The following is a 22,762-nucleotide window of genomic DNA, read 5'->3' as shown; positions in this document are numbered from 1 at the left end:
TAAACTGATATGAATCCATGTTATTTGCTTAGCTGCTCTTTGAAAACATGAGGTGGCTGAGAGGGGGCTGAAAGGCCACCTTTGGAGATGGAGAAATGTTGGATAGGTCTGAATCTCTTGGGGAGGGTAAGCACTTACCCAAAATCTGGAATTAGCTGCAATTCCAAGTTCCTAATTCAACTTTCCCATAGGGTTTACTACACTTGATCTATGCAAAGTGTATTTGGGTAAAGGGAAGGATAAAGAAGAAGGTCTTGTCTTCACCCAGGAGATAGTCAGCCGTGTTCTGGAGACACTGTGAACGTTAATAGCTGCATTGACAAAATTACTGAAGGAAAAACTAACTTGAGTAAGTCTTACAGAAGGGAAAGTATTTGAGCTACGCATGGGAAGAAGAACAGCGCTTCTCAGGAGGAGAAAAATGAGGATGCCCCAGGCAGAGAGAGGTAGAAGTGAGGAAATACAGTTGACCTTTGAACGTCGCAGAGATTAGGGGCACTGAGCCCTACGCAGTCGAAAATCCATGTATAACTTATTTTTATTGTTGTTGAGACAGAGCCTTGTTCTGTCGCCCAGGTTGGATTGCAGTGGTGCAATCTAGGCTCACTGCAACCTCAGCCTCCTGCGCTCAAGCAATCCACCCCGGTAGCTGGCACTATAGGCATGTACCACCATGCCTGGCTAATTTTTGTATTTTTTGTAGAGACATAGTTTTCCCATATTGTCCAGGCTGGTCTCGAACTGCTGAGGTCAAGCAATCCACCTACATCAGCCTCTCAAAGTGCTGGGATGACAGGCATGAGTCACCACACCTGGCCATGTATAACTTTTGACTCCCGCAAAACTTAACTATTAAAACATACTGCTGGCCAGAACCCTTTCAGATCAACATAAAGTCAATACAGATTTTGTATGTTATGTGTATTATGTAACATAATATGTATTCTTACAATAAAGTGAGCTAGAGAAAAGAAACATTAAAAGCATAAGGAAGAGAAAATACATTTACTATTCATTAAGTGGAAGTGGATTGTCATAAAAGACTTCATTCTCATTGTCTTTGCATTGAGTAGGAGGAGGAAGAGGAAGAGGAGGGAATTGGTTTTGCTGTGTCCAGGATCTTGTCTGCATATAAGCTGCCCCAGGCAGTTCAAGCCTGTGTGGTTCAACAGCAACTGTACTGGCGCTGGGCCACCATTTGGAAGTTTATTGTGTGACAGGCTTTGTACATCGTAAACTGCATGAAGCAGGGACTCTTACTGTCTTCATACTGTAGAAGAAGAAACTGAGGGGCTGGGCATGGTGGCTCAAGCCTGTAATCCCAGCACTTTGAGAGCCTAAGGGAGAGGAACTCTTGAGCCCAGGAGTTGAGACCAGCCTGGGCAATATGGTGAAACTCCATCTCTACAAAAAATATAAAAATTAGCCAGGCATGGTGGCACATGCCCTGGTCTCAGCTACTCAGGAGGCTGAGGGAAGGAGGATCACCTGAGCCCCAGGAGGTCAAGGCTGCAGGGAGCTGTGACTGTGCCACTGTACTCCAGCCTAGGTGACAGAGCAAGAACCTGTCTCAAAAAAAAAAAAAAAAAAAAAAAAAAAGGCCAGGTGCGGTGCCTCACGTCTGTAATCCCAGCATTTTGGGAGGCCAAGGCGGGTGGATCACTTGAGATCAGGAGTTTGAGACCAGCCTGGCCAATATGGTGAAACCTGTCTCTACTAAAAATACAAAAATTAGCCCAGTGTGGTGGTGTGCTCCTGTAGTCCCAGCTTACTCGGGAGGCTAACACAGGAGAATTGCTTGAACCTGGGCAGCCACAGGCAGGGTCAGACACTCCACCCACACCCCCACATTCAGCCCCAGGGGATGTGGAGGTTGCAGTGAGCTGAGATTATGTCACTGCACTCCAGCCTGGGTAACAGAACAAGACTGTATTAAAACAAACAAACAAAAAACTGAAAGGAGGTTCCCAGGGCCACTCTACTCCTGGCCCAAAGGGAGACTGAGCATTACAGAAAGGCGCCCCTTAAGATACTTTACTGCCATCTGCTGGAAGATAGAATAAATGTAAAATCTACACTATGATGTTAGTGGTGTCCACTTAGATGCGGGGCTTTGGTGCTGTGTACAACCTGCCCAACCTTATGTGTCAGCCTTGAGTGCTCCTGGTTCTTGGGGTAACATGGCTTGAAGGCAATGGTCGTCTTCTTCCCTCTCATAGCCAGATACGATGCCGGTTCTTCGTGCGAGGGAATGGCCGCTGCCCCTTCAAATCTGAGTGTATCTACCTGCACCAGCTCCCAGCTAAGGCCCTGACCTCCAGTTCTCCCTGGCCTAAGAGAGTGCAACTGGCCTCTGGGAGTGAGGTGGTAACTGCAGGGGTATGGGGCAGGGGAGGCTGCTGGTCATGGCTTCTAATAAATGTTTGCGATAAATGAATGTAAAACCTATGGATGGGGTCTATGATGCTAATATGGTGCCTACTTAAATGTGGCACATTTGTGCTGTGTACAACTTGCCTGACCTTATATGTGAGTCTTGAGTTCCTTGATTCCCGGGGCAACTGGTGTTGAAGTTGATGGGTTTTCACTGATTTTTCTCTCTATTCCCAGGTGCCAGGCCCAGCATTGTTCCTAAGGGGTGCTGAGCCACAGTACAATGCGTTCTTCACAAACAGTGCCTTGGCCGTGACCTTCTGGGGTTCAGAACTCCTGCAGGACCCCAGCAGTTCCTGCCACGGCCTTCTGTAACCAGGATCCACTTGAGGGAGATTGGGGTGAGGGGAAGGCTTTTCTGGGTGGTACATCTTTCCCTTTTTGGGTTTGGTAGGGGGCAAAAATAGCAAGCCCTCCACCCCCATGAACTGCAGCAGTGACACAGCTGGGGACATGGGGGAGTTGCGGGGGAGGCTCCTAGCATGAGGAGGGTTCAAACCCTCTTGCCAGGGCCTTGGTTTTTAACTTTGCTCTTTTGTAGAATGACTCTGAAAGAAAACCAATAAAATGCACTAACTTATCATTGCTGGTGTGTGAAGAGTGCTCTGCTCATGGCCCAGCCCCACTGCCAAGGGCAATAAGGCTGCTTCTGCATTCAATCTGTTGCAATATTACCTGTTATTTAGCTTCTGGAAAACTTCATGGTGCATTCATAAGAGAGTAAGAGTGGAAATGGCAAATAACATCTAAATAACATCTTCGCATTATGAACATAGTAATAACCTCATGAAACTTGTGAAAGGGACTCGGAGATCCACCAGTGTTCTTGAGCCGTGTTTAGAACTTTTCCTCCCTGTTCCCTTTCAAATAGCTAGAATGCAGACCGTAGTGGGTGGGAGCCACAGCCCCTCGGAGTAAAGCTGTAGGTGAGGATGGGCCAGGTACTGCAGGCTGTTTAGCATTCTTGGCCCTGTCTGCTATTCATCAGGTCCCATCCCTCTAACAGCTTATCGTCAAAGACCCAAAACACCCCCTGTAAAGTTAGAGCTGCTTATCTGAAACAGAAGGTGTCTGGAAGAAACTTCTTTCTTGCTATTTTGGTATTTGCAGAGCAGCCATTGTCTAAGAAATATCACTAGTCTTTCCTGACAGCTCCCTTGAAATCATTTTGGAAAAAATGAAAAGTTTGGCTCAAATAGAGATCAGATCAAGCTCCAAATACTCCCATGGCTTTCCATACTATTCAGAGTGAAAGACCAAGTCCTCTCTGTGACCTCAGGGCTCACAAGATTTGACCTGGTTCCTACTCTGATCTCAACTCCTATTACCCTCCAGCAAGTATCCTCCGCTCTAACCATGCTTTCTCCCTGAGCCTTTGCACTTGCTGCCCCCTCACCCCCACTCACCCAGGGAGGACTGAATTGGTCGTCTCACAGACTTCTATCTGGCTTGCCAACCTCATCTTCACATTCATCTTGCCTGACCACCCTATTTAAAAGTACCTCGTGCTATCTCCTGCTGGTGCTATATTCTTTTTGAACACTTATCGCAAACATTGTTTAATTAGCTTTCCGTTTCTCACCAGTTGTGTGACAATGAGGGCCAGGATCTTTGTTTTGTTCCCAGTATCCCCAGTCCCTAGGTTCTCAGTAAACATTTCCTGAATGAATGGATGTGTGTGGCAGCAGAAGCTGAGACAGGAAATACAAGCTGGCCCCCAAAGCAGGGTTTAGGAGGCACTGTGGGGCTCTTCTCCCTTATTTCCTACCCTCTGCAGTGATCCCACCCTTGGCTGGAAGCTTGCCTCCTCCAGCGGACTTCCTTAACCCTAGGAAGTAAAACTACACCTGTCCCCCTATAAACAACCAGAGCAACGCTACTTCTTGGTCTTTGGGAGGAAGTTCAGAAGAAAGTCTTTGAACATATTGATGGTGTTAGGTTTTACTGTGACCTCATTCTCAGGGATGTTTGTATATCAAATACTATTTCTGGAGAGGACTGAAACCCAAATGATGGCAGTTTTTGGCCTATGGAAGAGGTGAAGCTAACTGGGGTGGTAAATTGTGGTCAAATCCTATGGTGAAATCCATGATCTACAAACAACATGCCGTCAGCTTAAATACAGCGCGGGTCCTCCAGTACAACAGGACCACTCACATCCACTCCACTACTTTAGGGAGTGATGAGACAGTGAGAGGGTTGGGGCCGGCAGCGGCGGATCCGCCCCTCCATCAAGCCCTACCCCACCCCGTTCCAGGCTCTCTGGCCCGACTGGGCTTACAAACTAACCCCTTGTTTTGGCCACGCCCCTCCCATGACCACTCCCTATGAATTGGCCCCGCCCCTACTTGGGCTGGGGTCGTGCCGGGCCCCGCCCCTTCCCTAGCGCCCGCCTCCTGTTCAGGTTCCGCTGCCGGCCCCGCTTCTCTTCTTCCCTTTCAGACTGCGCGCCAACTGCTGGAGCTCCGGGCGGCCACAGGCTCCTCCGGTCTCCCAGCGCTGAGGAGAGATTGTAGCGGGCGCTGGAGCAGGCCCGCCGCCGCTGCCGCGGCTGCTGCGTCGGGGACGGCGCTGGAGTCCTCCGTTTCCCTCAGCCTCTGAGCTGAGGCCCCAAACCAGAGTGGGGGGCGCGGCACCCGTGCCCTGTCATGGCGACCCCGGACGCGGGGCTCCCTGGGGCTGAGGGCGCGGGGTCGGCGCCCTGGGCGCAGCTGGAGGCCCCCGCCCGCCTCCTGCTGCAGGCGCTGCAGGCGGGGCCCGAGGGAGCGCGGCGCGGCCTGGGGGTGCTGCGGGCGTTGAGCAGCCGCGGCGGAGAGCCCTTCGACTGGGGCCGCTTGCTCGAGGCCCTGTGCCAGGAGGAGCCGGTCGTGCAGGGACCTGACGGCCGCCTGGAGCTGTAAGTCCTCGCCCTCGGCCTCTCAGCGGGCACGGGAGGCGGGGGCTGTCGGGGAACTGACGCACAGAGAGGTGAAATAAGCCCCTCAGCACTCTGAACAGGGGCACACTTCACTGAGCACCTGCTGTGTGCGGGACACAGAGGATCCGGGGCCTCGAGGCACACACGCCTTCTGTTCGCTGTAAAGTACAGCAGTGATGATAAGTGGAGGAAAATCGCTTTGATTACATACTTCCATTTCTTTTTTCTTTCTTTTTTTTTTGAGACGGAGTTTCACTCTTGTTACCCAGGCTGGAGTGCAATGGCGCGACCTCGGCTCACTGCAACCTGCCTCCCGGGTTCAAGCAATTCTCCTGCCTCAGCCTCCCGAGTAGCTGGGACTACAGGCGCGCGCCACCATGCCCAGCTAATTTTTGTACTCTTAGTAGAGACGGCGTTTCACCACGTTGACCAGGATGGTCTCGATCTCTTGATCTCGTGATCCACCTGCCTCGGCCTCCCGCATACTTCCATTTTTTAAAAATTGGACACGTACGTCCAGTATAAGTGTACTCATGTATAAGGTGTACACGTGTGATGAAATACGTACTTTTTTTTTTTTTTTTTTGAGACGGAGTCTTTGCTCTGTCACCCAGGAGTGCAGTGGCGAGATCTCAGCTCTCTGCAACCTCCACCTCTCGGGTTCAAGCGATCCTCCTGCCTCAGCCTCCCGAGTAGCTGAGATTACAGGAGCATGCCACCACGCCCGACTAGTTTTTTTGTATTTTTGGTAGAGACGGGGTTTCACTTTGTTAGCCAGGATGGTTTTGATCTCCTGACCTCGTGATCCACCTACCTTGGCCTCCCAAAATGCTGGGATTACAGGCGTGAGCCACTGTGCCTGGCTAGATTCTAAATATTTTTAATGTTTAATTTCTTATGTTTTAGATAAATAGGGGGAAATGGAAGTTCTAATATTTTCTTCCTACACTCCACTTTGAATTTCTTTTTTTTTTTTTTTAAAGACAGGGTTTCATCATGTTGGTCAGGCTGATCTTGAACTCCCGACCTCAGGTGATCCGCTTGCCTTGACCTCCAAAGTGCTTGGATTACATGCATGAGCCACCACGCCCAGCCTTCCACTTTGAATTTCTTTCAGGAGATGGGTCGGGAGAACTTGTCTGAATCCCCAAAATGGAAGCTATAGAAATGTTTGCCCAGCTATCTGGTTTATTCTGGATAGAGTAAGGAGAGGGCAGGAGCCTTAACCTGGGGCCCCTGGATAGAAGAGTATTTCAGTACAATTGATTTCCTTTGTAATCTTAGATATTTTATGGAATGCATGTAATACTCTTATTCTGATCACAGATCTGTGGCACTAAAAAAGGTTAAAATCTCCTAGAGTAGGGTCTTCCCTACCTCTCTACCCCAAAATATACCACCAAAAATACCCCGCCACAAATTAACCATCTTTTATTTATTTTTTGAGACAGAGTCTCACTCTGTCACCCAGGTTGCAGTACAGTGGCACGATAGCTCACTGCTGCCTCCTCCCAGGTTCAAGCAATTCTCCTGCCTCAGCCTCCCGAGTAGCTGGGACTACAGGCACACGCCACCACACCCGGCTAATTTTTTGTATTTTTGGTAGAGACGGGCTTTCACCATGTTAGCCAGGATGGTCTCGATCTCCTGACCTCATGATCTGCCTACCTTGGCCTCCCAAAGTGCTGAGATTACAGTTGTGAGCTACTGCACCCAGCCACATTAACCATCTTTTAAACTTTTGACTCATTTTTCTCTCTCACATAGTGTCTGTATTCCAAAAAGAAATAGTTGTCTTTTTTTTTCTCCCTCACGTCCCAAGTGCCTCTGTGTTGACAAACAGTCCTGCAAAATTATGCATAAGGAGTAGAGACGTGATGGGTGGTGGGCTAGATGCAGCCATGTCTTGCCATGCCAAGCTTCAGGTCATGTCGGATCTGGGTTTGTGCCTCAGCAGAATTAGATGGCTACATTGCATCCTGGGCCTTTGGAGCTCTGGGGAATAGTAGTGTTACATCTATTTTAAGAGAAGTTGGGTGCTTGCTGGGGAGAGCATTGGTTCTGCTTATACCCCTGGGGCTCCAAAACAAAAGATCCTCACCCCCTCTGTCTTCGCCTTTGGCTCTGTGAATACTGTTTGGAATCTGTAAAGTGATTGCTTCTGTTTCAAGTTTCATCTCTGGGAAGCTTTCTTTGTCCACAGCAGCTCTTGCTGATCTCTGCACACTTATTCTCAGAGAGTTAATTCATTCAATAAATGGGCAAGTGCCTGCTCTGGGCTGGTGCTATCATGAGTCCTAGGATACAGAGGAAGGAAACACTATCTTCACCTTTTAGGAACTCATAGTTTGGTGAAAGGAATACAAGAGCTGGACAGATGAGTGACCCTGAGAGTTCCAGGGGATTGCCGAGGGCAGCCATAGGGCTGCAAGACTAAGCATTGCACGGCATCCTGGAGTATTATTTTTACCTAAAATTTGGGAAATAACTTTTTTCTTCTTTTGTGTAAAACAAACATGAATCTATTGTAGAGTAGGTTCCAATATGAATTTTGAGCTGAAACAGATGACAGAGGCCAAAGAATAGGGCCTGGCATATCATAGATACTCAACAAACACTTGTTGAACAGTTCTCATGTTGTCCCTGTCTCCATCCATTGACTTTTTTTTTTTTTCTTCCTGTTTTGAGATGGAGTTTCACACTGTTGCCCAGGCTGGAGTGCAGTGATGCGATCTCAGCTCACTGCCACTTCTGCCTCCCAGGTTCAAGCGATTCTCCTGCCTCAGCCTCCCCAGTAGTTGGGACTACTGGCACATGCCACCATGCCTGGCTAATTTTTATATTTTTTTTAGTAGAGATGGGGTTTTACCGTGTTGGCCAGGCTGATCTCGAACTCCTAACCTCAAGTGATCCACCTACCTCAGCCTCCCAAAATGCTGTGATTACAGGCATATGTCACCACACCCAGCCAACATCCCCTGATTCTTGCAGATACTGCCTGCCAGCCCCCGTCTGTCCACCACCATCTAGCCCCTACCTCTGCCCAGTCTGCCCTGTGCTCCCTTCAGTTAGACATTCTAACTGCTTGCTCTCCCTCTGCTACCCAGGAAACCACTGTTGCTGCGATTGCCCTGGATATGCCAGAGGAACCTGATGTCCCTACTAATGGCTGTGCAGCCATCGCTGCCACAAAGCGGGCTCCTCTCTGTGCTGCAGATTGCCCAGCAGGACCTAGCCCCTGATCCCGATGCCTGGCTCCGTGCCCTGGGGGAATTGCTGCAAAGGGATTTGGGGGTGGAGACCTCCATAGAGGGAGCTTCTCCACTGTCCAAAAAATGGAAGACACAGCTCCAAGGTCTGTGTAGGGGGCTGGGCCAAGGGGGCAGGAGGTTGAAATCGTCCCAGCCTCCAGACCCTGAAGAAGAGAAGAACAGAGACTTCGAGCAGCCTGGTAAACGCAGAAAGGAGTCAGAGGAAGAGCCTGCCAGTCCTGAGGAGAACAGGACCCCCAAAAGGTTACGGTATTGGGAAGAGGAAGAGGATCATGAGGAGGAGAGACCTGAACATAAGTCACTGGAATCCCTGGCAGATGGAGGAGGTGCATCTCCTATTAAGGACCAGCCTGTCATGGGAGCTAAGACTGGCAAGGACGGTTCAAGTCTGGAGGATGCTAAGGGTCTAGCTGAGAGTTTGGAGTTGCCCAAAGCTATCCAGGTACTATGGTAGGAAGACTGGGTTTAGCATGATCTTTCATGAGTGATGGGTTTATCTGTGGGGAAGGCTGGTTGGGACACTTTTCCCCAATGGAGTTGACTATAGTTCCTGGAAGAAGAGGGAGGAGGGTGGGTTGAGGAAATGTAGCCTCCACTCCACAGACTCTTAAGGAGGGGTAGGGAAGGGAGTTACTGGAGATGGGAAACATGTGTCCTAATATCTATAATGTGGGGTTAAAGGGCGCCAGGCAAGGGAGAGGCTCTGGAGCCAGCCCTGCTACTTCATCATAGGGGGGTGGGAAGAATCATGACAGCATCCAGCCTGCCCCTCTCTCCTAGTCCAGGGCATGGGTCTACCCCCATTTGAGTTGGTTATAGAAGACAATCTAGACAGCTGGGTTTCACATAGGCCTTGTCTAATTTGGGTTCTTAGGCACTTTTCAAGATAGAGACTTCATGTTCTTGACTTTTTTTTTCTTTTTTCCCCTCAAGACAGGCTCTCTTTCTTGTCCCCTAAGCTGGAATGAAGGGGCGTGAACATAACTCACTGCAGTCTTGACCTTCTGGGGTCAAGTGATCCTCCTGCCTCAGCCTCCTAAGTAGCTGAGACTACAGGCATTCACCACCATGCCTTGCAAATTTTTTATTTTTATTTTTCTAGAGATGGGGTCTCAACTAGTTTTGCAGGCTAGTCTTGAACTCCTGGGCTCAAGTGATCCTCCTGCCTCAGCCTCCCAAAGTACTGATGTGAGCCACTGCACCTGACCTCTTGATTTTCTTGAATCATCTTTGCTGGCTACCTCCCACTGACCTGGGGCCTTTCAGTAGCAGGAGCCGGAACCAGGTTTGGGGTCATGCTACAGGGGGAGGGACGTGGCAGTGACTGGGCTCTCCTCCACAGGACCAGCTTCCCAGGCTGCAGCAACTGCTGAAGACCTTGGAAGAGGTGACTGACCCTACCCTGCTCACCATAGCTCTTCTTTCACCTTCTACCCAGACCCCAACTAGGGGAAGGCCCAGTGCAGTGACATATAAGCTGGTTGGGGGAGGGAGGCTGGAGTAAAGGTCTGAGGATAGTCGCTGAAGGAGCTTTTCTTGAACCAAGTGTAGACTTACTATCTAACCCCAGGTAAGTTCCTCTCCTCTAGTAGCGCCTTCCAATATCTTAGGCACTCCTTCAGCCAACTGAAGGTGTGGCTTCAGTGACTTGTCACTGAGGGCTCTGCCAGCCCTAACATGACATTTGTCTCCCCAGAGGTTAGAGGGGTTGGAGAATGCCCCCCCAGTTGAGCTACAGCTTCTCCACGAATGTAGTCCCAGCCAGGTGAGTCCACATAGACTGCCTGGCCCTGAGGTTACATCCTCTCTCCTACCTTTTTCTATTTAAGTTTATGTTTTCCTACCTCATGTGGGAAACACTGGGAGGGGATTTTGTTGTTTTCTCTCTCAGCGATAGGGGTCACCCTGTGTGATTTCTTTTAGCCCTTGGTTCCTTCCCCTGGGGCAGCTCTCCCAGCCTTTCCTTGCCCTGGACTGTCTTTGCCCTGCTTTTTCTGCTGCCCAGTTGTCTTGAGACAGCCTAGCAGAGGCAGAGTGCATGTCCTGGTGTCCTCTCCCCTCCCATGTGCCGCTCTGTCAGCAGATAGACTTGCTGTGTGCCCAACTGCAGCTCCCCCAGCTCTCAGACCTCAGTCTCCTGCAGCTCTGCACCTGGCTGCTGGCCCTTTCACCTGATCTCAGCCTCAGCAATGCTACTGTGCTGACCAGAAGGCTCTTTCTCGGACGGGTAGGTGTATTGGGAGGTACTCAGAGTGCCAAGGACAATGGGGAAGAGCATGTGGGCCCTCAAGGGTGGTACCTGAGAGAGGGGATTCCCAGCCTTGCAGACATCTGGGCTGTTTGGGCAGCCTGGGGCAAGGAAAGGATGCCTGCTTAACTAGCAGGGTATGGACCCCCTCAGGCCATCTACCCACATGGCATCTAACTTCTTTTTTTTTTTTTTTTTTTTGAGGCAGAGTCACTCTGTGGCCTTGACTGGAATGCAGTGGCATAATCTCCTACCTCAGCCTCCTGAGTAGCTGAGATTACAGGTGCCCTCCACCATGCCTGGCTAATTTTTGTATTTTATTTATTTATTTAGAGACAGAGTCTCGCTCTGTCACCCAGGCTGGAGTGCAGTGGTGCAGTCTTTGCTCACTGCGACCTCTGCCTATGGGGTTCAAATAATTCTCCTGCCTGAGCCTCCTGAGTAGCTGGGACTACAGGCACCCACCACCACTGTGGCTCATTTTTGTGTTTTTAATAGAGACTGGGTTTTGCCATGTTGCCCAAGTTGGTCTCAAATTCCTGGCCTCAAGCAATCCAATTGCCTTGATCTCCCAAAGTGCTGGGATTACAGGCGTGAGCCACTGTGTCCAGCTGGCATCTAACTTCTCTTTGAGCACCAGAACCCTTCTAGAAGCCCATCAAGGAACTTACAGGGATTTGGGAACTGAGCAAGAGAGTTATGTATCTTTCCCAATGGGTGGGTCCATGTGAGTTCTAAATAAAAGAACTTGTTTTTTTTTTTCCTTTGTAATATGTATTACCACCTGAAATGTGTGTTTGTTAAACACTGTTGACAGGAAGAAGAAAAGAATTAATTTTTTCCTCCCTGTTGGCTGTAGATCCTCTCCTTGACTTCCTCAGCCTCCCGCCTACTTAAAACTGCCCTGACCTCCTTCTGTGCCAAATATACCTATCCTGTCTGCAGAGCCCTCCTTGACCCAGTGCTCCAGGCCCCAGGCACAGGTAATTCTGGAGCCAGCCCCAGGTACACTGGCTCTGCCCTCAGTGTTCTCAGCACCCTTCACCCCAGAGTGGTGCTGGCAGGAGTTGGGTATTCAGTGATTAAAGGTGACTGTTGCTTCTCTGACAATGTCCCTATAACAGGCTGGGCATTCTGTTACTGCTCCCCTACATTCTTCCACCTTCTGCCATTTCCCCCTAGACTTTCTCTCTCTGCTTTCCTCTATCCAGGTCCTGCTCAAACAGAGTTACTGTGTTGCCTTGTGAAGGCGGAGTCCCTAGAGCCAGATGCACAGGTTCTAATGCTGGGGTGAGTGTGGAGGCCTCTATGCTGTGTCCACTGCACCTGTTCCCCCAGGCTAGAGTGACATCACATATGTTGGGCGCTACAGGGCAGGCTCACCTTCTCTGAGAAGCCTCATGTGTGTCATCTCACTCCATTATCTTCCTCTTCTATGAGTCTCCTTTGCCTTTTGTTCTCAGGACGCACTTTCTAGTTATTTTTTAGGGGATCTTTGTATCTCACTACCAAATACTTTGTTGTCAGCTCCTCAGGCTCTTGGGATAATGACCTTCCTGGCAGTTGTATGAGCTCTGCAACAGTGGCTGCTGGGGCTGATGAGCTGGTGCTAGCATCAAGAGGGCTCTGACTTCCTTTTTTTTTTGACATGGAGTCTCACTCTGTCGCCCAGGCTGGAGTGCAATGGCACGATCTCGGCTCACTACAACCTCCACCTCCTGGGTTCACACAATTCTCCTGTCTTGGCCTCCTGAGTAGCTGAGATTACAGGGGCCTGCTACCATGCCTGGCTAATTTTTTGTATTTTTAGTAGAGACTGAGCAGGTTTCACCATTTTGGCTAGGCTGGTCTCGAACTCCTGACCTCAGGTGATCCACTGACTTGGCCTCCCAAAGTGCTGGGATTACAGGTGTGAGCCACTGGACCCTGCCCCTGACTACCCCTTTGTTGGCTGGGGATCTTTGCTGTCCCAGGGCCTTGCCCTCCTGTGGGGAGTTGGAGCAGCAAATGGATACTCAGGCTTGGGTGGGAGGCCAGGCATTTCTCACTAGGGCCTCTGGTTTGCAGACAGATCTTGGAGCTGCCCTGGAAGGAGGAAACTTTCTTGGTGTTGCAGTCACTCCTAGAGCGGCAGGTGAGCAGGATGCCCTGAGGAAGAGTGGACAAAGAAGTGCTGCAGTCCTTGGAAGGACATGGGGTTCTTGGGTTTCTGAGTCCTTCAGTGATTGAGGGTTAAGCAGGACAGCTGCTCTACAGCAGCTGCCTGAGACAGTGGGAGAGCCCTGGGGCATGCAAAGCTGGTAGCAGAGAGCTGAGCATGTGGTCACTCCAGCTCCACCTCTTACTAGGTAGGGGGCCTTGGGATGGGATTTGTGATGTGTGTGTAAATTTAATTATATTTTTGAATAGGTAATAGATTCATATGTTCACAATTTTTTTTTTTTTTTTTGAGATGGAGTCTGGCTTTGTCATCCAGGCTGGAGTACAGTGGCACAATCTTGGCTCACTGCAACTTCTGCCTCCTGGGTTCAAGCAATTCTTGTGCCTCAGCCACCCATGTAACTGAGATTACAGGCACGTGCCACCATGCCAGATAATTTTTGTATTTTTAGTAGAGACAGAGTTTTGCCATGACTTGAGGCCAGAACTGGGCCTAAGCCACCCAAGTAACTGGGATTACAGGTTTGTGTCACCATGCCGGTTAATTTTTGTATTTTTAGTAGAGACAGAGTTTTACCATGACTTGAGGCCAGAACTTCTGGGCTCAAGTGATCTGCCCTCCTTGGCCTCCCAAAGTGCTGGGATTACAGGCGTGAGCCACTGCGCCTAGCCTAAATTATTATTATGAAGAGCCAGGTGATTAAGGTGGCAGTGTCTCTTGGGCCTTCTGATTCCTTTATATCTTTAACCACTGAGCCAGATGAGGGATCCTGGGCTTCCCTTTGATCCTAATCTGAGCCTTTGCAATGGTAGCCACCATTTTCTGAGACCTGTGTGTCTTATGTGCATTATCTCATTTAATCCTTTTCACAGTCTTCAATTAGATATTATGAGCCTCATTTTACAGATGTGGAAATGGAGGTTTAAGTTGGTTAAGTGACCTGCCCAGGGTCACCCAGCTAGGAAGTGGTGGAGTTGGGAATTGAATCCAGGACTGACTGAATGAAGAGCCCAAGCTTTTCTTGTGATAATGCTCCATCTCCCAATATGTGCAGGTGGAAATGACCCCTGAGATGTTCAATGTCTTGATGGAGAAGCTCTGTAAAAGGGGGCTGGCAGCCACCACCTCCATGGCCTATGCCAAGCTCATGCTGACAGTGATGACCAAGTACCAGGCTAATGTGAGTATTGATAGGGCCATGAGGCTGATCCTGCTGGCAGGGCTTCCCTGGGCTTGCCACAAGGGTGTATGAATTTGTGTGTCAAGGATAAAACCCTGAGTGCTGGCTGGGCATGGTAGCTCATGCCTGTAATCCCAGCACTGTGGGTAATCCCAGCACTTTGGGAGGCCAAGGCAGGAGGATCATGCAGTCAGGAGTTCGAGACCAGCCTGGCCAACATATGGTGAAACCTCATCTCTACTAAAAATCCAAAAATTAGCCAGGCATGGTGACGCACGCCTGTAATCCTAGCTACTCAGGAGCCTGAGGCAGGAGAATTGCTTGAAGCCGGGAGGTGGAGGTTGCACTGAGATTGAGTTATTGCATTCCAGCCTGGGCAGCAGAGTGAGACTCCATCTCAAAAAACAAACAAACAAAAAAAAACCCTGAGTGCTAGCCAGGGAAACCACAAGTTCAAGCCCAGGACTGGGGAATGAGATGGCTTAGGAGTTCATTCATCCAGCCAACGCTTCTTTATGCCAGATGCTGTGTAGGGCACTAGGAAATCAACAGGGACCACAGTGCAGTTCCTGCTCTTTAGTTGACCCCATCCCCTAACCCCAGGCTAGTGAGAGGGGAGAAATAAAATAAGCATAACAGATATCAGAAGTACTATCTATCTGGTAGGAGCCAGATGAGAGGTGTGCAAAGGGCATTTGGTGGCAAAGGAAGAAGAGCAAGTGAGCTTTGTTTGTGGTTGGGAATTGGGACAGACTTCCTTTTTTTTTTTTTTTTTTTGAGTCAGAGTCTCTCACTGCTGCCTGGGCTGGAGTGCAATGGCGCCATGTCAGCTCACTGCAACCTCTGCCTCCTGGGTTCAAGTGATTCTTCTGCCTCAGCCTCCTGAGTAGCTGGGATTACAGGCACCTGCCACCATGCCTGGCTAATTTTTTGTATTTTTAGTAGAGACAGGGTTTCACCATGTTGGGCAGGCTGGTCTTGAACTCCTGACTTCATGATCTGCCCGCCTCGGCCTCCCAAAGTGTTGGGATTACAGGCATGGGTCACCGTGCCCAGCCTTCCTGACTTTTTTTTTGAGATGGAGTTTTGTTCGTTACCCAGGCTGGAGTGCAATGGCGCGATCTCGGCTCACCGCAACCTCCGCCTCCTGGGTTCAGGCAATTCTCCTGCCTCAGCCTTCTGAGTAGCTGGGATTACAGGCACGTGCCACCATGCCCAGCTAATTTTTTGTATTATTAGAGACGGGGTTTCACCATGTTGACCAGGATGGTCTCGATCTCTTGACCTTGTGATCCACCCGCCTCGGCCTCCCAAAGTGCTGGGATTACAGGCTTGAGCCACCGCGCCCGGCCAGCCTTCCTGACTCTTAAAGGATGAATGGTAGTCAAGAGCCAGTGATGAGGGGAAGGGCATTTCAGGCAAAAGATACAGTGTGAGCAATGAGTGTTCGAGGGGATCTGCAAGTAGTTCATTGTGTCTGGAGCCTAAAAATGTGAGAATGGATGGTGGGTAGCGGGTAAGATTAGAGAGCTAAAGTACTAAGAGCTAATATTTCCATAATCCCCACCATGTCTCAGTCATGGCTCTTTTTTTAAATTTAATTTAATTTTTAAAAAATAGAGACAGGGTCTTGCTGTGTTGACCAGGCTGGTGTCAAACCTCTAGGCTCAAGCGATCCTCCCATCTTGGCCTCTCAAAATGCTGGGATTACAGCCTTGAGCCACGACACCCAGCCTCAGGCATGGTTCTAAGCCCTTCACATATATGAACTTGCTAGTTTATTCCATATGTTAGCCCTATGAGAGATATTCTTATTAGTCTGTTTCATAGATGAGAAAATTGAGACTCACAATTTTAAAGTAACTTGCCCAAGGTCACATTGCTAGGGCTAGTAGCATTTTATGGAGGGCTCTGTAGGTCATGATGAGGAGCTTTATTGGTTGATTGATTGATTGAGAGATGGAGTCTTGCTCTGTTGCCCAGGCTGGAGTGCAGTGGTGCAATCTTGGCTCACTGCAAACTCTGCCTCCTGGGTTCAAGTGATTCCCCTGCCTCAGCTTCCCAAGTAGCTGGGACTACAAGTGTGTGCCACCATGCCCAGCTAATTTTTATATTTTTTAGTAGAGATGAGGTTTCACAATACGTTGGCCAGGCTGGTCTTGAACTCCTGACCTAATGTGATCCACCTGCCTCAGCCTCCCAAAGTTCTGGGATTACAGGCATGAGCCACAGCGCCTGCCCAGGAGCTTTATTTTTAATTTTATCTTGGACTTTATCTTGAAGACCAGGTATTCTGGGCTATTGCCTTTGTACCCTTATGTGGGGGGTGTTACAGGCCCATTTGATGATTTGATGTAGACCCTCCCAGAAAGATGGAAGTATGAACATGCCTCTGTTGCACAATTTCAGGAAGCTCCTGAATCCTCTGGAGCTCTGGGCAGAAGGACCTCCAATGTGAGGTATCAGGAGTCATCCAAGGGCCTTCAACTTGGGAGTAACTTGGTCAGATCGATACTATTAAGAAGCATGTGGCTTCTGTGAGGAGTGGGATTAGAGGGTGAAGATACAGGTCCTGAGACCTGTTAGGAGGTTGTAGCAACAGGGCAGAAAGAGAAAGTGTTGACCAAAAGGTAGGTAGCTGCCACAGTAGAGTGTCTGTGAACCTCAGTTTTCTCATCTGTAAAATGGGAAGTTTTTGAGGATTATATACAGCAATGCATATATATGATGTATATGTATATTTGTATATGGATTGATGCATATAAAGTGCTGCCACATAGTAAACACACAGTAATTGTCAACTATTACTAACATGGCCAGCTTAGTAAGTTGTGCAGCTAGTATTTGGCTCCAGGTCCACCTGGTTAACCATGATGAAATAATGAGATTAGATTGCTCTGGAGTCTCCTCCTTACATCCTCCTGGCTTCCTCTCTCTTTCCTCAGTAGAGCCCCTGGGGTAGTGGGGAGAGGGGAGGGATCAGCTGCTAGAATCCTGACATGATTTTTCCTTCTCCTCAGATCACTGAGACCCAGAGGTTGGGCCTGGCTATGGCCCTAGAACCTAACGCGACTTTCCTGAGGAAGTCCCTGCAGGCCACCTTGAAACATTTGGGCCCCTGACCATCCACCAAGGGACCACCCTCTTGGAGCTCCATCAGCAGCTTCCCGAAGGGCATTTCTGCCTTTACCGCCTTGTCTTGAGCCCTAGCCTGAGGGTAAAGGCTGAGCCTGGCCATTCCAGTTTCCAGCTGCCTCCTTCTTCAGGCTGCAGAGGGACCATATTGGCTTCTCAGCCAGCAGGGAGGCTCCTGGGCTAAGGGAGCTCAACTATATTTTCTCTTTCTTTTGTTTTGTTTTGAGAGAAGGTATTGCTCTGTCATCCAGGCCGGAGTGCAGTGGTGTGATCGATCATGGCTCATTGCAACCTCTGCCTCCCCGGCTTAATCCTCCCATCTCAGCCTCCCAAGTAGCTGGGACTACATGTACATGCACTGTGCCCAGCTAATTTTTTTTTTATTTTGTAGATAATAAACTGGTCAGGGCTGGTCTTCAATTCCTGAGCTCAAGTGATCTTCCCGCCTTGGCCTCCCAAAGTGTTGAGATTACAGGCATGAGCCACCACACCAGGCCATAGCTATACAAAGGCTTCTGGCCCCAGGCCCACTCCTCATCAATTCTCAGGCTGCAGGGACAGAAACTTCCTGATAGGGCTCAGTAGGGTCAAGCTGATCCAGAGTAGACATGAGATGCTCTAGGAGGTCTGGGGTACCAGTGTGCTCAGATGAAGCTCTTGTGCTTGTGTATGTTGTGACCTTCTGTGTTTTTGTTTCTGACTTGAATAATTTATCAATGGTATTGAATAAAAAGTAAGTTCAATAATGTATTTTTTTTTTTTTTTTGAGACAGAGTCTCACTCTGTCACGCAGGTTGGAGTGCAGTGGCATGATCTCGGCTCACTGCAACCTCTGCCTCCCTGGTTTAAGCAATTCTCCTGCCTCAGCCTCCTGAGTAGCTAGGATTACAGGTGTACGCCACCATGCCCGGCTCATTTTTGTATTTTTAGTAGAGACAGAGTTTCACTACATTGGCCAGACTGGTCTTGAACTCCTCCTGACCTCAGTCGATCTGCCCGCCTCCTGAAGTGCCGGAATTACAGGCATGAGCCACCTCGGGCCAATGTCTTATTAGAATCAGTCCTGCTTTCCCATGAATTCTGGGTATTAAACCCATCCCCACCCCTTCCACCTCCCTGCTCAATGACAAGGAACATCTTTTTTCCTGGTGAGGGGAAAAGTGTAGAGTATCATTTATTCACCTTCTGTGGGCCAAATGTGTAATACCACCCACCCCATCCTATTGGAGCTGCCTCCACCGGGCAGGAGGGTAGGTGCAAACGGGGCTTAAAGGTGGGAGTGATTTGGTCTGGAATTGGGGAAGGATTTTGGGCAGATGACATCTGAGGAAAGATCTGAAGGGCTATTGGAATTACTGTGGGCTGAGGATGGGATCCATTGGACAGAGGAAAGGGCAGAAAAGACACTTTGTGGGTGTGCAGTGCTTTGTGCCTGTTTCACATCTTTGTATTCCTGTAGCACCTGGCTAGGCGCCTTATTCACAGCAATCACACTTAAAACGTAGATGTTATTGAATTCACTATCAAGTGAAAGTTCACTTTAGGACCTTCCCAGCTCTTCTCTGCAGGCGTTGTTAAGAGTCCGGGAACAGAACTTTCCTGACACTTCCTTACCACGAGAGTCCACGTTAAAGCAAATGCTGAGGAAGGGAGGCCTGGCAGAGGAACAAGGCTTGCTTTTGAGAACATAAGCTGGTGCAGAGGGCACGAGGAGAGAGGGGCTTGAGGGGCAAGCAAGCCGGAATCCACGCTGTCAGTGAACATCACGGGGCAGTACCCAGCACGTGTGACTACCGAAGCTCGAGCCCTTGAACCCAACTGGTTCCCTGGGGGCCCAGCAGCAGCGGGCGCGAACCGGGACGCCCAGGACTGCGGCAACTCAGGGGCGCCCAGGACTGCGGCAACTCTGGGTTTCCGCGCCGGCTTGGCGGCGCAGCGACGGCCCCCAGCGGCCAAAGAAGGCCACGCTCCTCCGGGCTGGCCGACCCAACCTCTCTTAAGACTAGGACCGGGGAACAAGGCATTCTCGCGAGATCAGGGCCACTATTTGAGCGCATGCGCAAAGCATTCTAACCTCTTTTCCGGTTAGCGCGGCAGGAGAAGCCATGAGGTGAGTGGTGCTGAAAGCTCTATCCACGTTCATCTGCGCCTCTAGGTGCCGGGGCAAGGATGTGGACCCAGCAGGCCGAACTGCGGACCTTTGCGCCAACTTCGCCGCGGGGCACTTCTTAGGGCAGGTCGGCCTGTGGGTCGCCCTTCCTACCAGCTCCAGTCACCGAGAGCCTCCCTCTTCCGCTGGGGCTTGGGCCTGGGCCTGGGCCTGGGCCTGGGCCTTGGCCTTGGCCTTGGCTTTGGCTCCCATCGCTCAACATGGTATCCGGAATCCACGGGGGAGTCCGCCGTGGGTCGCCTGCCCGTCTCGAAGCCTGGAGTCTTCCGAGCAGGCCGAGCGTGTGGACTCCGCAGTCCTAAGTGCGCTATCGTTTCTCTTCCGCAGCAGCAAAGTCTCCCGCGACACCCTGTACGAGGCGGTGCGGGAAGTCCTGCACGGGAACCAGCGCAAGCGCCGCAAGTGAGTGCCGGCTCTGGGGTAGGGCGCGGGTGGCGAGGGCCAGCAGCTGCTTACTTGACCCCTTTCCTCTCTCTCGAAGGTTCCTGGAGACCGTGGAGTTGCAGATCAGTTTGAAGAACTATGACCCCCAGAAGGATAAGCGTTTCTCGGGCACCGTCAGGTTGGCACCGTTCTGACCCCACCCAGCGCTCAGTGCCCCCGTGCCTGCCCCTCCCCTGCAGCTCTCTCTGAGCCAGAGGCGGGCACGTCGGTACTGATGTGCTAGGGTAGTTCAGGCCCCCTGCTCCAGGCAGGCGCGGCTGGACGGACCCCCACCCTGGGTCTTAAAACATGAGGGGAGGCGTGGGGAGGCCTCGGCCGAGCCCGCCGGCCAGCCTGAGAAGCCAGGCTGGCTGCTGGTGAATGTGGACGCTCTGGGTAAGGCTTGGTGGCTGCTGCAGTCCCAGATCCTTCACTGGCCCTCGGGACTCAGGGCTAGACATAACCTGTTGGTTCTCCCAAAACGCAGGCTTAAGTCCACTCCTCGCCCCAAGTTCTCCGTGTGTGTCCTGGGGGACCAGCAGCACTGTGACGAGGCCAAGGCCGTGGATATCCCCCACATGGACATCGAGGCACTGAAAAAACTCAACAAGAATAAAAAACTGGTCAAGAAGCTGGGTGAGTCCGGCCGCTGTGGTTTTGCATGTGAGATGTGGGTTGGGAGCAGACGGTCATGGGAATGGTAGAAGGGCAGCTTTTCTGCCATTTTGATTTTTAAATGATGAGGGGGATAGAATAGCAAAGGATTGGCAGTGGTTGCTTAGCTGGCCTGACTACTGGTTTAGCTTTGTGGTGGTTTGATGTTTGTATTTGCTATGAGGATTCCAGTTGATAAGGAGGGAGGCCAGGCATTGTAAGTTGACCAGCCAGGTGCTGGTGAGCTATGCTTTGGGAATCTATGCTGCGTTGTTTAGGCAGTGGCATTTAGACTGCTTTTAAAGGTAGGAAGCAGACGTTCCCAGTAGTCACGTGTCCAGGGTCTACAGTTAAGAAACAGGAAGGCAGAATTGGAGCCCAGGCAGTGTTGACTGGAGCATCTGTTGTACAGTGGTTATGTCATGGATTGTGGGTCATCCTGATCTTCTGAGACCATGTTTTGGGACCAGTGACTTTCCAGAACTTTGAGGAAACCACTTGGGCTGGGGAAAAGACTGAGGTGGAGTCAGAGAGGGTGCTGCTTTGGAGGTCACTTAGATGGTTGATTCAGGTGCACTCCTGGCCTGCCACATTTGAGGTGTGCCTTGGTGACCAGGTGTCCTAAGCAATGCCAATGGCTTCCTCTCTTTACCAGCCAAGAAGTATGATGCGTTTTTGGCCTCAGAGTCTCTGATCAAGCAGATTCCACGAATCCTTGGTCCAGGCCTAAATAAGGCAGGAAAGTTCCCCTCCCTGCTCACACACAATGAAAACATGGTGGCCAAAGTGGATGAGGTGAAGTCCACGATCAAGTTCCAAATGAAGAAGGTGAGGGGGTCTGGTGGGTTGCTATGAGTGAAGGTGCTGGCAGGGTCCAGATCTTACCCAAGTCTCTAAATGTGCCAGTAGGAGTCCCACCGGGATTGCAACTTCACCCTAGTCTTCCTTGGCCTGGTTCCAAGTATCTGCTCACTAGGTCAATGTGGGAGGAGGGATGGGCCATTTGCCATCCTTCCACCAACCTGACTTGATCCTCTCTCTCTTCTCAGGTGTTATGTCTGGCTGTGGCTGTTGGTCATGTGAAGATGACAGACGATGAGCTTGTGTATAACATTCACCTGGCTGTCAATTTCTTGGTGTCATTGCTCAAGAAAAACTGGCAGAATGTCCGGGCCTTATATATCAAGAGCACCATGGGCAAGCCCCAGCGCCTATATTAAGTCACATTTGAATAAATTCTATTACCAGTCCCCTCTGTCTGTCTGTGATTGAGAGTGGGTGGTGGTTTGTCAATTGACAAGTGAGTGCCTTGGCGCTGCTGATGGCTAGCTGTTGTAGTTTGTGACCTTGATGATGCTACAGGGAAGGAGAAGTTTTTATGCCATCAAAATTAGGCAGTCTTGGGAGGCTTGCTAAACAGGACTGAAGCTTTGACAGGATTGGTCTGTGTACACTTAAGAGAATTGTAGTCAGCATTTTTGTGTTTACAGGCGCCATGTCGGGTATACTGTGCTTTGCGTCAGTAATGAGTAAATGTTAAGGAAAACAAGGAACAGCAACAGTACAAAATTGTAATTTTTTTTTGAGTTAGAGTGCAGTCCAACCTAGGCTGGAGTGCAGTGGCACAATCTTGGCTCACTGCAATCTCTGCCTCCTAAGTTCAAGCAATTCCCTTGCCTCAGCCTCCTGAGTAGCTGGGATTACGTTTGCCCTCCACTATGCCCAGCTAATTTTTTTATTTTTAGTAGAGACAGGTTTTTATCATCGTGGCCAGGCTGGTCTTGAACTCCTGCCCTTGTGATCTGCCTGCCTCCCAAAGTGCTGGGACTATAGGCATGAGCCACTATGCCCAGCCAGGGTCCTGTTAATTCTAGGGGAACCAGCAGTAGGTGGAGTCAGGCCATGGAAACTTCCAGGTTCTTGTCCCACGTGTGCTTAGCCCCCCTCCCTTTCTGAGGCATTTCCCTGTTGCAGTTCCTGCCTCCAGCACCTAGTGCTGGAAAGGTGGCTTTTGGTGTGGGAAATACCTGCTTTTTAACCTTTGACTTAAATCAGCTTCATTTGACTGGCAAAATAGGGGAACCAGTTCATCCCTGTTTTTTAATAGGTTATTTTATTTTTTGAGATGTTTCACTCTTGTTGCCTAGGCTGGAATGCAGTGGCGTGGTC

The 22,762-nt window shown here is 50.2% G+C and overlaps 2 protein-coding genes across 2 annotated transcripts; both read left to right on the top strand.

Annotated features, from left to right (window-relative positions):
• The first annotated feature begins 5,081 nt into the window (after nucleotides 1–5,081).
• On the top strand, nucleotides 5,082–18,096 carry FANCE (FA complementation group E). Its single transcript, XM_021665610.2, has 10 exons — nucleotides 5,082–5,329; nucleotides 8,458–9,064; nucleotides 9,965–10,009; nucleotides 10,319–10,387; nucleotides 10,706–10,849; nucleotides 11,730–11,853; nucleotides 12,082–12,160; nucleotides 12,938–13,004; nucleotides 14,086–14,211; nucleotides 17,232–18,096. Exons 1-10 carry the CDS (start codon nucleotides 5,082–5,084, stop codon nucleotides 17,331–17,333), a joined length of 1,611 nt encoding a protein of 536 aa, XP_021521285.2. The 3' UTR covers nucleotides 17,334–18,096.
• Nucleotides 18,097–19,402: 1,306 nt separating this feature from the next.
• RPL10A (ribosomal protein L10a) lies at nucleotides 19,403–21,848 on the top strand. Its single transcript, XM_012461613.3, has 6 exons — nucleotides 19,403–19,456; nucleotides 19,844–19,918; nucleotides 19,998–20,078; nucleotides 20,427–20,575; nucleotides 21,249–21,421; nucleotides 21,643–21,848. Exons 1-6 carry the CDS (start codon nucleotides 19,452–19,454, stop codon nucleotides 21,811–21,813), a joined length of 654 nt encoding a protein of 217 aa, XP_012317036.1. The 5' UTR covers nucleotides 19,403–19,451; the 3' UTR covers nucleotides 21,814–21,848.
• The last annotated feature ends 914 nt before the right edge of the window (nucleotides 21,849–22,762 follow it).

The sequence above is a fragment of the Aotus nancymaae genome, unplaced genomic scaffold, assembly GCF_030222135.1.
Source record: "Aotus nancymaae isolate 86718 unplaced genomic scaffold, 86718_ANA_hifiasm-v0.15.2.pri h1tg000040l, whole genome shotgun sequence".
In the NCBI taxonomy this organism is placed as follows: domain Eukaryota; kingdom Metazoa; phylum Chordata; class Mammalia; order Primates; family Aotidae; genus Aotus; species Aotus nancymaae.
Note: the sequence above shows the minus strand (reverse complement) of the source record. Positions and strands in the feature narration are given on the sequence as shown.

Coding starts and splice junctions, on each gene's coding strand:
- FANCE (XM_021665610.2), top strand. CDS start 5,082: ATGGCGACCCCGGACGCGGGGCTCCCTGGGGCTGAGGGCGCGGGGTCG. Junction 5,330..8,457: donor CCTGACGGCCGCCTGGAGCT/GTAAGTCCTCGC, acceptor TCTGCTACCCAG/GAAACCACTGTTGCTGCGAT. Junction 10,850..11,729: donor GAAGGCTCTTTCTCGGACGG/GTAGGTGTATTG, acceptor TGTTGGCTGTAG/ATCCTCTCCTTGACTTCCTC.
- RPL10A (XM_012461613.3), top strand. Junction 19,919..19,997: donor AACCAGCGCAAGCGCCGCAA/GTGAGTGCCGGC, acceptor TCTCTCTCGAAG/GTTCCTGGAGACCGTGGAGT. Junction 21,422..21,642: donor TCAAGTTCCAAATGAAGAAG/GTGAGGGGGTCT, acceptor CTCTCTTCTCAG/GTGTTATGTCTGGCTGTGGC.